Raw genomic sequence first — 13,669 nt, 5'->3', positions numbered from 1 at the left:
TGGAGAAAATAAAAAAAGATATCATGAGGCAATGAAACAGATATAAATACCCTGAATGCAGGACACATAAATACCATTTTCACCATGCACTTGCCTGTGTTTACACACATGTCATGATAGAATGGGCCACAGTCAGAAGAGGAGGGCCAGACACGGTGTCTGTGTCAAGATCACAATTATAAAATCACACAGTGCTCAAGTAGGCTGCAGATCTCACAGTCACAAGATATCAAAGGGACCAAGAACTTAGCAGGATTCAAAGAGGGAATGGATGTTTATATGAGTAACCAGAATATCCAGTTAGAGTAGTGAGGATTTAAAAAAAAAACTCTTGGAAGGGCTATAAACCTTCCTGATTTACACCACAAATATGTCTAACTAGTGTGTGTCAGGGGGAAAATTTCCCTTGGAGCAGGTTATCTCAGAGCTGCGTATTACAGGGCTTCTTCCACCTTCCTCTGCAGCATCTGGAACTGGATACTGGATACTGGGATAACAGGTTTTGCAGTGCCTATCTTCCTTTCAATGGTGTAATCCAAGACTATGTTTTTGCTGATCTTCCTTGAGCTTCTGGGAGTCTCTAGACTTCACTGAGAGCAGAAAGATGTCTCATTAAATATCATCTAGTCTCCTCTCCTTTTTCCTTTCAGGAAGTAAAGTTCAAAACTCCCTGGACCTGCCCAGTACATTATGTCAGCTGTCAATGACACCCAATTCAACTCTGCAGTGTTCTTTCTCACTGGGATACCTGGGCAGGAAGACATCCATCTCTGGATTTCTATCCCCTTCTGCTTCATGTATGCTATTTCGATAGTAGGAAATTCAGTCATTCTGTTCATTATAAAAACAGATCCAAGGCTCCATGAGCCCATGTACATTTTCCTTTCCATATTGGCCATCGCAGACTTTGGCTTATCAATAGCCACCATGCCGACGATACTGGGAATATACTTGTTTAACTCTAGGGAGATCAGCCTTGATGCCTGTTTTACCCAGCTGTTCTTCATCCCCTCGCTTCAATGCATTGAATCCTCCGTGCTCTTGTTGATGGCCTTTGACCGCTTCATCGCGATCTGTTACCCACTGAGATATGCTTCTATCTTAACCCTGCCGAGAATAGCCAAGATGGGACTGTTGTGTGTGTTAAGAGGAGTGGCTGTAACACTCCCACTCCCCCTTCTCCTGAAACGGTTCCGATACTGTCGAGACAATGTCGTCTCCCATTCGTACTGCCTGCACAATGAGGTCATGAAGCTGGCTTGTTCAGATATCACAGTCAATAACATCTATGGCTTGTTTACTAAACTCTTAATGATGGGATTGGACTCGCTGCTTATCTTTCTCTCTTATGTGATGATCCTCAAAATAGTGCTAAGCATCACGTCCCACGCAGAGTGCTTCAGGGCCCTGAACACCTGCGTCTCCCACCTCTGCGCCGTCCTGCTCTTCTACACACCAGCAATCGGATTGTCTGTGATACACAGATTCAGGGAGGGCTCTTCTCCCATGCCTGAGATTATCCTGGGCTACATCTCCATGCTGGTCCCGCCCCTGATGAACCCAATTGTGTACAGTGTGAAAAGCAAACACCTTCGTGTGAGGATAATCAGAGTGTTCATCAAATGAAGGGTCAGTTCATCACCTGACCCCAGTGCTGGTGACATGGGAGACAAAAAACATTGGCCACCTTTTCTATCCTTGTCAAGGTTCCTTCCCCACTCTGAACTCTAGGGTACAGATGTGGGGACCTGCATGAAAACCTCCTAAGCTTACTTTTACCAGCTTAGGTTAAAACTTCCCCAAGGTACAAAATTATTTTACCCTTTGCCCTTGGATTTCCACTACCACCACCAAACTTTATCTGGGTTTACTGGGAAACATAGTTTGGACATGTAGTTTCCCCCCAAAATCCTCTCAACCCTTGCACCCCACTTCCTGGGGAAGGTTTGGTAAAAATCCTCACCAATTTGCATAGGTGACCACAGACCCAAACCCTTGGATCTTAGAACAATGAAAAAAGCATTCAGTTTTCTTACAAGAAGACTTTTAATAGAAGTAAAGGAATCACCTCTGTAAAATCAGGATGGTAGATACCTTACAGGGTAATTAGATTCAAAATATAGAGAATCCCTCTAGGCAAAACCTTAAGTTACAAAAAAGACACACAGACAGGAATGGTCATTCTATTCAGCACAGCTCTTTTCTCAGCCATTTAAAGAAATCATCATCTAACACATACCTAGCTAGATTACTTACTAAAAGTTTTAAGACTCCATTCCTGTTCTGTCCCCGGCAAAAGCAGCATACAGACAGACACTGACCCTTTGTTTTTCTCCCTCCTCCCAGCTTTTGAAAGTATCTTGTCTCCTCATTGGTCATTTTGGTCAGGTGCCTGCGAGGTTACCTTTAGCTTCTTAACCCTTTACAGGTGAGAGGATTTTTCCTCTGGCCAGGAGGGATTTTAAACGGGTTTACCCTTCCCTTTATATTTATGACACTGCCAAACTGTGGAGCAACAGATTTTACCTCTGTGTTTGGCACTCGTGCGACCACTACTGGGATCCTGTGTACAGATCTGGTGTGTTCAGTTCAAGAGGAATGTTGATGCACTGGAGAGGGGTTCAAAAAAGAGCTACAAGAATGATTAAAGGATTATCAAACCTGCCTTAGTGTGATAGACTCAAGAAGCTCAATCTCTTTATTTTAATGAAGAAAGGCAGGGGTAGCATTTCAGATTGGGGTGGGGGGACTTTAACCGTGATTCCAGGGGCTCCTTAGGCACCTGAAAACTGTAGGGTTTTTTTTGCAGATAATAACTTAGAAATTACGTCATGGGAGCACTGTATCTAACTCCTATATATAAAAAAGAGAATTAAATAAATATTAGACCCACTCAGCTTTTATACTAACATGTTCTCACATATTCTGTCAAGTGACTTAAGGGCCACTGGTTAGGTTTAAAATTTTAATGTATATTCTTAGTTTGTTACAAACTCTTGAATACAGCAATTGTAGAAAAATCTAGTTTACTTTCTATCACTTGTTTGCAGTTCACTAAGCTTCGAATCGATCATTTAACTTTGGAAAACCCTATGAAGGCAAGGCCTCAGGGCTTTATACTGCACCTGCCTGGGGCTCTGGGGATGTTACCCCACTACAAATAATAGACTAGAAAATGACCTTAAGCAGCAGGGAAACCGACACTTTCAAAACATTGCCAATCCCAAATGTTCAAAACTCATGAATCCGGCACACCACAAATTATGAGATTGGCTTTATAATCATGAGATTGTGTAAAAATAACAGATTTGGAGTTCTTTTTATTTGCCTGCGCTTTTTGAGCATTTAGGGTGCACTAGGGTCACATTTTGATGCTTTCTCCACAGCCACGAGGACTAGAGATTTCAGTCTTCATTCTTCAAGAAAAATGAATTTATCACATATCCACTTGTCTCTAGGAGCTGGGGCTCTAAGGAAAACAATAATTATCATGAGACTCGTGACAAAATCATGAGAGTTGGCAACATTGCTTTCACTTCTGATTAAAGCCTAGTTACTTTCTAGAAGGCTCTTAAACACAACACTACAGTGATTGAGTTGCAGTTCTCACAGGAGAATATTTAAAACCAAACAAGAAGAAAATGCCACATTTTAAAGTTGAGAAAAAAATTGAGACTTTTGAGGTATGTCAGGGCCACTGCAGGCAGGAAAGGAAAATAAACAGGCACAGGAGATCTAGACAGCTCTTCCTCTTGAAAGAAAGTTGGAGGGTCAAATCTTCTAGTCCTTAATCCAGTAAAACTTCTATTACTATCAGTGCCTCCACTCATAGAGGTTAACATGTGCTTAATAACTATATGTTTCATACTTAAGTAGCTGAGCCATCTTATCCAGGGCGACACATTTTACACACATTGGCTCAGGGACTACATTTTCTGGCACACTCTGGACAGTGCTGAGCACAAAGATGGTACCCAATGAATAATACAAATCATAACAATAATCTTCGACTTTATGGACTCTGTGGATGCAATTTCTGTTCTCTGCTCTGAAATTGGCCTGAATGCAGCTGAATCCCTAAGAATTTGAGGCATAAACACATCAGATACTTATATGACACTTTCTGATTCCTTCGTTTTCTTGAACTCAGAACAAAAAATGACAAAACAAAATGGTTTTCAGTTAAAATGTAAAATTCCACAGCAGCCATTGCTCTACAACCCAGAACCTGCTACCCCTTGGGAGTTAAGTGAGCTCTTCTTAGCTGACTCTCATTCTCCATCCTTCCTGACCTCTGTGCTGCTTTTCATGCTGCCAACCATGACATCCATCCCAACCTCCTGGGACCGTTTTCTGGCTTCTCAGAGAACTGGCCACCTTGATTTGGCTCCCATCTACCAGAGTTCTCTTTTTTGCAGTATGCAGCAGAGACATAGGCTGGTCTGTTGGATAGGGACCTAGCCCTGAAAGACCTGGATACTACTCCCCCTTGAGCTTCCTGTATGACCTCAGGCCAGTGCCTTAAAGACAGAGCTTCCAAACCTTTTAGGCACCCATAGATTCAGCTAGACATCTAATGGGGTTTACAAAGCACCTGACCTTCTAGGCACTTTTAAAAATCCCACTAGTTACCTAAATGCCTTTGAAAATCTGGCCCTTAGTCTCTGGGTGCCTCAGTGCCCCATCTGTAAAATGGGGATAACAGCACTGCTCTATGTCATTGAGGGGCTGTGAAGAGAAATCGGTTAGACATTGTGAGGCACTCAGATAGGACAAAAAGAAAAGGAGTACTTGTGGCACCTTAGAGACTAACCAGTTTATTTGAGCATGAGCTTTCGTGAGCTACAGCTCACTTCATCGGATGCATAGCATATCGTGGAAACTGCAGAAGACATTATATACACACAGAGACCATGAAACAAAACTTCCTCCCACCCCACTCTCCTGCTGGTAACAGCTTATCTAAAGTGATCATCAAGGAGGGCCATTTCCAGCACAAATCCAGGTTTTCTCACCTTCCCCCCCCCCAGACACACATACAAACTCACTCTCCTGCTGGTAATAGCCCATCCCTCTTTGAAACCTCTCTTTATAATGCGCATGATAATCAAGGTGGGTCATTTCCAGCACTAATCCAGGTTTTCTCACCCCCCCCCTCCCCACACACACCCCCCTCCAAAAACCACACACACAAACTCACTCTCCTGCTGGCAATAGCTCATCTTACAATGTGCACAGCAATAATCCAAGTTTAACCAGAACGTCTTGGGGGGGGGGCAGGGTTGTAGGAAAAAAACAGGAGAAACTGCTGAATTGGAATTCATTTGCAAATTGGATACTATTAATTTGGGCTTGAATAGAGACTGGGAGTGGCTAAGTCATTATGCAAGGTAGCCTATCTCCCCTTGTTTTTTTCCTACAACCCCCCCCCCCCCAAGACGTTCTGGTTAAACTTGGATTATTGCTGTGCACATTGTAAGATGAGCTATTGCCAGCAGGAGAGTGAGTTTGTGTGTGTGGTTTTTGGAGGGGGGTGTGTGGGGGCGGGTGAGAAAACCTGGATTAGTGCTGGAAATGACCCACCTTGATTATCATGCGCATTATAAAGAGAGGTTTCAAAGAGGGATGGGCTATTACCAGCAGGAGAGTGAGTTTGTATGTGTGTCTGGGGGGGCGGGAAGGGTGAGAAAACCTGGATTTGTGCTGGAAATGGCCCTCCTTGATGATCACTTTAGATAAGCTGTTACCAGCAGGAGAGTGGGGTGGGAGGAAGTTTTGTTTCATGGTCTCTGTGTGTATATAATGTCTTCTGCAGTTTCCACGATATGCTATGCATCCGATGAAGTGAGCTGTAGCTCACAAAAGCTCATGCTCAAATAAACTGGTTAGTCTCTAAGGTGCCACAAGTACTCCTTTTCTTTTTTCTTTTTACGAATACAGACTAACATGGCTGTTACTCTGATTCCTGTTTGTGTGTCTTTTTGTAACTTAAGGTTTTGCCTAGAGGGATTCTCTCTAGGATCTAATTACCCTGTAAGGTATTTACCATCCTGATTTTACAGAGGTGATTCTTTTTTACTTCTATTAAAATCCTTCTTTTCAGAAACTGAATGCTTTTTCATTGTTCTTAAGATCAAAGGGTTTGGGTCTGTGGTCACCTATGCAAATTGGTGAGCATTTTTACCAAATCTTCCCCAGGAAGTGGGGTGCAAGGGTTGGGAGGATTTTGGGGGGAAAGACGTGTCCAAACAACGCTTTCCTAATAAAAATAAACCCAGATAAACGTTTGGTGTTGGCAGTGGAAGTCCAAGGGCAAAGGGTAAAACAGTTTGTACCTTGGGGAAGTTTTAACTTAAGCTGGTAAAAGTAAGCTTAGGAGGTTTTCATGCAGGTCCTCACATCTGTACCCTAGAGTTCAGAGTGGGGAAGGAACCTTGAAAATCTTCATGATCCGTTTACGAATCTCTTTGGTTTTCATGCTGTATACAATGGGATTGAGCACCGGGGGGAAAAGGAGGTGGAGATAAGACAGAAGAATTTGACTCTGAGGGAGAGCCTGTTTCTTGAACCTGTGAATCATAGACAAACTGATCTGCGGGGTGTAGAAAAGCAGGGTGACGCAGATGTGGGAGACACAGGTGTTCAGAGCCTTGAGACGCTCTTGCCAGGATGTGATACTCGATACAGTCTGAAGGATCATGATGTAAGACAAGACAATGAGCACTGAGTCTAATCCCAGAGAAGAAAGGACAACAAACAAACCATAGAAGTTGCTGGGTGTAGTGTCTGCACAGGCCATCTTCATCACATCTGGATGCAAACAATATGAATAAGAGAGAGGTTGGATCTTGCTATATGGCCACCTCTTGAGAAGAATGACAGCTGGGATATGCAGACCAATACCCCTGATTATTATCGCTAGCCCTATGTTTCCTATCCTTGCGCTGGTTAAAGTCAAAGCGTATCTCAGCGGGTGGCGTATTGCAACAAAGCGGTCAAATGCCATGGCTACGAGTACAGAGGATTCCATGATGGAGAAAGTGTGAATAAAGAAAAGTTGGGTCAGACAGACATCAATGCCAATTTCTCTGGTGTTAAACAGGAAGACGCTGAGCATTGTTGGCAAGGTGGAAACAGACAAGCCAAGGTCGATGACAGACAACAGAGAAAGGAACAAGTACATGGGCTGATGGAGATTCTGCTGTGTCTTGATCACAAACAGAATCAGACCGTTTCCTAGAATTGCAATGAGGTACATGGAACAGAAAGGGATGGAGATCAAGGGGCCATGAGCTTTCAGCCCTGGGATGCCTGCCAGGAGGAATCTTGCAGGACTGATGTTGGTTTCATTGCAGGTTGGCATGATGCACTGAGGAGGTTCTGGTCAGTTTCCTAAACCACATCCCCTACAATTAAAAGCAACATCATTAAAAATACGTGACACCATAACAGAAAATCTGGCCCATCCTGCCCCGCTCTTCAGACAGGTTGGAGTCAGTACCGTGATTAAAAACCCTGGTGGTACTCACACATCCCCACATCAGTTATAAAATCCCATTACTAATAATATCCTGTTCTTATATAGAGCTTTGCATTTATAAATCTCAAAGTGATATACCAAAGAGCACAAGTATCAGTGGGTCTAATTCAAAGCCCACTGACACTCATGAGAAGGAGGATGTAGATCATCATTTAACTGAGGGGGAAACTGAAGCACAAAACAGGTAAGCAACTTGTGCAAGGTCACGCAGGAGATCAGTGACAGAACTCAGGTCTCCAGGCTCTCAAATGAGTGCCCCTTCACTAGACTAGACCACACCCTCTCCCCTAGATGGAGCTTGGCATATGAAGACTTGTGTGAACTCATTATTAAAGGGAACACAAGAAAAGCAGAGTGGACCTGAACCAAAACACTGGATCAGAACACTCGTACATTCTGGAACAAGATTTCAGTCTGGATCCAGATCTCAACTCTTTAGTTTGGGTCCATGATAAAAAAGTAAATGGTTTAGCTATTTAAAAATCCTGTGAGAGGAGAACAATAATCTGTATTGTGAATGGTCGATGGGCTGAGAAACGTTCATAGAAATTCCTCAGTGATGACTGACAGTGACTTGTCCAAAGCCACACAAGGAGGCTGTAGAAGAACAGGAAACAAAATCCAGCTCTACTGTCTTTTAGCTGTAAATAAGGCTGCCCTCGCTGTTGTACGTGATGTTATTATTGGAGGGGGAGGGGACGAAAAGAAAAGGAGCCTCTGAAGAATATGAATGTTAGCTGTGTACTATCTTCATTCTCCACCCCTGTGGAAAGAGCCAGAAATTCCTCAACGTGGAGTTTTGCCTTGTGCAAAGTTTACTGTGAAAACCCCTATCCTCAGTTCTATGCATGACTCCGAGGGACATTAACAGGCCCAACAGGCCCTTACCTAGCAAAACCCTCATTGAAATTAAATTTTGTTGGAGCAAAGACAAAATGCTCCATTTTCCCACTTATGGTATCCTCGCAGACATTCCAGGGGGTGTTATATGCCAAGCAAGCACCATGCCTTCAGAAGCTGCAGGAAACGCAGGGAGTGCAAGTCACCCTTTCAGAGGTTACACACACTCCCCCATTGGTTAGAAACTATGCTCAGATTATTCAGTATTTGCCCCTCCAGGGTGAGTTGCACCCCTTCCTTTTAAGTGTCTGGTGCTAGTGACTGTCAGTCAGGTTATGGGTCTAGATAGACCACAGCTGGGATGTGGTATGGCCATGCTGAGGCTCCTTCTTACCATACACAGCCCCAGGCAAGTCAATGGTACTTACGAAAAGGTGCCACAGGGAGCTAAAAACACAAGCTGGCTTTCACTGGGATTTGGGTTCTTCACTCATGGAAAATTCTGCGCTACATGGGTAATGTTTGCACCATCTGGGCCCTCAGATTGCAAGCACCACAAGGGAGGGACCTGTCTTCCAAGGAGTTTGGGTCCCATATACAACAACTAATAATGATGCTGATCATAAGAATGTGCAGGTCTCATTGGTTACAGATGAAACGTTCCAAGCAGTTGAGACTGCCTGTTCCTGTCCGTGAAATAACTCCAGTGTGATCAGCGCACTTACCAAAGCCTTGAAAGTAGCAGCTGGAGAGTGTTCATCCTTGACTCCTGAGGAAGCAGAGCCTGAACAGCCTGGGCAGCAGCATTCCCTCTCTCTGTCAGGCACGCAGTGCAGCAATGTTTATAGCGCAGTGGGTAAAAGCTCTGGAGGATCAGATAATCAATTGGGAATCACCGTTGATCACATTGTTACACGTTTTGTCTCGACCAGCACAAATGGAAAAGACTTAAAAGGTTAATGATTTGAAGTATTTTGGCACCGACTGGTGCAGCTTCCAGGATTTAGGGGTAATCCAATTCACAAGATGTTTTGCAATATTCAGCAATCACCCATCTCAGACCTGGGGTAAATGGTGTAACTGCATGAGTCAGGGGACTGGCACCGACTTGCTTTCAGTCAGGATTTGACCCTGATATTTTTTTCCTCAAAGAGACGTTAGTTCTTGTGAAAGGTGCCAGCTTGACAGACCTGCAGATGCCTGTGCTTGAAGGCGCCAAAATTCCACACGTACTATTGTGGATCGACACCACCAAGGGTGTACTGTTTGGCGCATGGGCGAGTGAACTTGTAGTCTTTCCATTACCTGGATTTGAAACAATTTATTTTATTGTGCAATTTAAACAAAGCAGCCAGATCTCCCCACAGTTCCAGGGAATCTCCCACAGCCCCCGGGGATATTCTGAAGCCACAACATACATCCTCCTAGGAACAGCCAAAGCCAACCCCACATCCATACATTCTCGTCCCTCCTCCATCAAGCCCCATTCCAACCATGAACTCATTATGCAGCCCCTTCTCCAGCCCAGTAATCCTCTCACTCCGATCTCCTCCTCTCCCTGTCACCTGTTTCCCCACTTCAGGCCCCAGAGCCTTCATCCTGCCCTCTCAGTCCCTGTGTTCTGCCCTGCAGCCCCCCGACCTCCTTTGTCTGTGTTTTCACCTACCTGCATTGTTCCATTCTGGACACCCGTTCTCCTACTCCTGGCCTCTTCCACCTCCTCCGTGTCCCAACTCCAACTGCTCCCTGCCATTGGATCTTTCCCCCAAAGCCCCATGAGCTGCTCCCCTCAACTTCTCATCAGCCCCGTTCCCCAGCCCCTCACACACCATCAGCCCCGCCATATCCCCTGCCCTGAGGGCACAAGGGGGCCTGTCCCCCAGTCTGCTCTCACACACCATCAGCTCCTCCATATTCCCTGCCCCCAGAGGACAAGGGGGGCTGCCATTTGCCCTGCCCCTCACAGGCCATCCGCCCCTCCATTTCACTCTTTTGGGCAGTTGTTCAGGGAGAAATTCTGCCTTTCCTCAGCTCATCTCCCTTGGAGCGCCTGGTTGCTCTCCTCCCTGGTCGGCCACAAAATCAGCTGCTCCCCTGTCTTTCTGCCTTTCTCAAACACTTTCCTCAGACTTGATTTCTCTGCCCCGTTGTCCTGATCATTTACTTGCTGAATGTTTCTCTGCTTTGAACTCAATTGGAAATGTAGCTACAAGATCAGTGGCTTTGGGAAGTAATCCTGCTGCTTTGGATCGGTCTGTGTCACTGGGTTGTAGCAGTTCTGAAACAGCATTTACCATTTCCAGAATCATTCTTTGGAGCACAATGAGAAAAACAAAACTAAAAATTTCCATTAATTTCTTTGATGCTGAAGGCTTGTAAACTTCAACGGCACTTTTGCTCAGGAGAATTATTTCCATGGGTGCCTTCATTGTGTGTAAACACTGAAGGTGAGCGGAAGGAGTGATTCACACTGGTTGTTGATCTGTTGTGTAGTCAATTGCTTGACCAAGCTTTCACTTGTAATGAAATATATTCAAGAGGCCAAATAAACATCAGGTTTACTTCTATAACAGCATAATAAAATAATACAATAAAAGGTATGGTATGATACCAGTTTTTTTGGAAGCAGTGATGTTGCATGCACCTTATGCAGAAAGTGTGCTCCCCAAAGTTACACATTTCAGCTTTTATCATTTGAAGATTTCACAAGTCATCTCTTGAAATGTCACTGAAATCCCACCCATCAGTTTGTCCCAGTTCCCGAAATTAAGTGGGGAGCTGTAGCCCATAAGGCCAGTTTTCTCGCTTGCTACAATGTGTTATTTTCATTCATTTGATTGATTCTATTATTTGGAGGAGGGGGGTGTTGTTTATGCTGAATTCCAGAACATGTTATTCATAATTGTTATTGGTAATAGTTGGCTGGAACGCAATGAACCTACAGGCCTGTATCCTGTATGATTATCTAGAGCAAGTTAGTATAAGGGTTTGTAAACTTTGGCATAGATAAATGGCCAACCAGTTACCCTGTTTGACTTTGGGGAACTCAACAGGGAACTGAACAAAGAATTGAATATGTTTACCATCAGTCTGGAACAGACCAGTAACTGCAGGGTACACCGCAGGACATGGAAGTCATAAGTTAGGCCAAGAGTAACGGTTTCAGGGATGAGATATTACCAAGTATGTATATATGTCATAATATGTTAATCTATAGAGTAAGTGTACCCGAAGATGTTTCTGGGTAAGGAAATAAGATTTGGGCATGATAGACTGTGTCCTGATTCTGGCAGTGCCAGCACCCTATAAGAGGGCAAACAATCATGCAGGAGGGTGGCTCTTTCCCCACTCTGTGGTACTCTCTTCACACCAGACACTTCCCTGACCGACTGATCACTACATTAAGTTCAAACCAAATAGAATTGATTAAACAGCAACTGTGAGAAAAATAAGCAAAAAATGGGAAAGGTTCAAGGAAACAAGGAACATCGCTCAGTGGGCACAGGGACATCACAGACAGCTGTCTCTGGGACATAAGGAAAGATCGCAGTCTGTTCCTCCCATGTCCCAGGTCTCCTGCCCAGGCACTGGCTGCTCTGTTGTGATACTGCAGGAAAGGCACCTTCTCTGGCAGTGGCCACACACTCTCAGGGTCTAGGTGGCAGGACCCTTCTCCCCAGCATCGGCCCTTTCATCAGCTGGGGAGAGCAAGGTGGCTTAGAGAATGACCCATTACAGATAGTTGACAAGAAGGCATGAGTAACAGGAGGGAGAAATTTGTATTGGGGAAATTAAATTTAGGTTTTGTAATGACCCAACCACTCCCAGCCTCTCTTCAGGCTTAATCGGATGGTATCCAGTTTGCAAATTAATTCTGGTTCTGCAGCTTCACGTTGGAGTCTGTTTTTGAAGTTTTGTTGTTGAAGACTTGCCACTTTTAGGTCTGTTAGTGAGTGACCAGAGATATTGAAGTGTTCTCTGACTGGTTTTTGAATGTTATGATTCCTGATGTCAGATTTGTTTCCATTTATTCTTTTGTGTAGAGACTGTCCGGTTTGGCCAATGTACATGGCATTGTTATTTTTGCTGATACAGACTAACACAGCTACCGTTCTGAAACCTGACAATCCTGAAGAGTTCAAGTCAACTTGCTGCTGAATTCCTGCCCAGATGGTTCTTGACATGAACCTAGAACCCTTTCTGAGCCCTCAGCACTAACTTAAATACAGAAAAAGACAACTCACCGAAATTCCACTCTGCAGAGAGAGGATATCTCCTTACTGCACCAGGAAGGCAGAGCCCTGAGAATCAGTGTATGAATCTCACGTCTGACACTCGCCGTGCTGAACAGCAACCTTTATGATTCCCCTGAACAGTCTCTGAGGACTTTCAGGTTGGCCAGGACTCCCAGACAATTCCCTCAGCTCTGTGAGCAGCAGGAGGAGCAGAAAATAGACACTGGAGAACTTCAGCTGGAGAGCCTCTCTCGGGAGTGAAGAAATGATTCTCTGATCCCAGGGGTCAGACTGTCAGGACAAACTGAGTCTTCCAAATTGTTCAGCCTGTTGACAGATGTTTGGCTGTGTGCGTTTGTTCTGTCTGCCTGCTGTACTGACTCTGGCCAGGTAGCCCACACAGCAGGCTCCAATTGAACTGCCCAATAAATCCACAGAGTCGGTTGTCAGTGAAGGAACTTGGTCAGTTTTATTGCGAACGAGGCACTGTGCTAATGCCCCAGATCAGTGGTTACAGGTACACTAACACATGTATGCCAAAACAATGGACTGGCTACATGAATGGCGGGACTTTCTATTCTCTCCTCATTCAGAGAAAGACATTGCCTCTGAGATACATCTTTATGCACAGATGCAAACAAGTTAAGTATTACTCCTGATGTATCAGGGTACCACCCTCTGATGTATTGACGTGCCACCCATTGACGTGTCCAGGTGCCATCCATTACCTTGTACATATTGGTTTCATCAAACATCTCTATCCATTATGCCGTTATCCTGACCTTATCCTTTAGATGGGTCAGCGTCTTCCTGTCATCTTTGGGGAATGGTTTGGCATCCAGGTGTTCTGGTATCAGCTTTCTGGAAACTGTTTGCATCTTTATTCTTGTGCCGAGCACTACTTAGGAATGTGAGTTTCTGCAATATCAGTCCTGTTCCTGCCAGATTCTGTAAGCTGGGCTTGTCCCTTGCTCACAACTTAACTTTGCTTTATAGCTGCAAAGTTTTGACTCCTTTAACCCAGGTCTCAGGCTTCACACCAGGCCTCGACTAC

The 13,669-nt window shown here is 44.5% G+C and overlaps 2 protein-coding genes across 2 annotated transcripts; one reads left to right on the top strand and one right to left on the bottom strand.

The window, feature by feature from the left end:
* Positions 1-690: 690 nt before the first annotated feature.
* LOC141988283 (olfactory receptor 51G2-like) lies at positions 691-1,626 on the top strand. Its single transcript, XM_074954120.1, has one exon. It carries the CDS (start codon positions 691-693, stop codon positions 1,624-1,626), a length of 936 nt encoding a protein of 311 aa, XP_074810221.1.
* A 4,789-nt stretch (positions 1,627-6,415) lies between these two features.
* LOC141981042 (olfactory receptor 51G2-like) lies at positions 6,416-7,363 on the bottom strand. Its single transcript, XM_074942855.1, has one exon. The coding sequence runs from the start codon at positions 7,361-7,363 to the stop codon at positions 6,416-6,418; it is 948 nt and encodes a 315-aa protein (XP_074798956.1).
* Between the last annotated feature and the right edge of the window lie 6,306 nt (positions 7,364-13,669).

The sequence above is a fragment of the Natator depressus genome, chromosome 1 (genome assembly GCF_965152275.1).
Source record: "Natator depressus isolate rNatDep1 chromosome 1, rNatDep2.hap1, whole genome shotgun sequence".
Classification (NCBI taxonomy): domain Eukaryota; kingdom Metazoa; phylum Chordata; order Testudines; family Cheloniidae; genus Natator; species Natator depressus.
The sequence above is the reverse complement of the archived record's forward strand: the minus strand, read 5'-3'. Positions and strand labels throughout refer to the sequence as shown.

What these genes read in the sequence shown, in the direction of transcription:
- LOC141981042 (XM_074942855.1), bottom strand. Translation starts at nt 7,363, where the DNA reads ATGCCAACCTGCAATGAAACCAACATCAGTCCTGCAAGATTCCTCCTG.
- LOC141988283 (XM_074954120.1), top strand. Translation starts at nt 691, where the DNA reads ATGTCAGCTGTCAATGACACCCAATTCAACTCTGCAGTGTTCTTTCTC.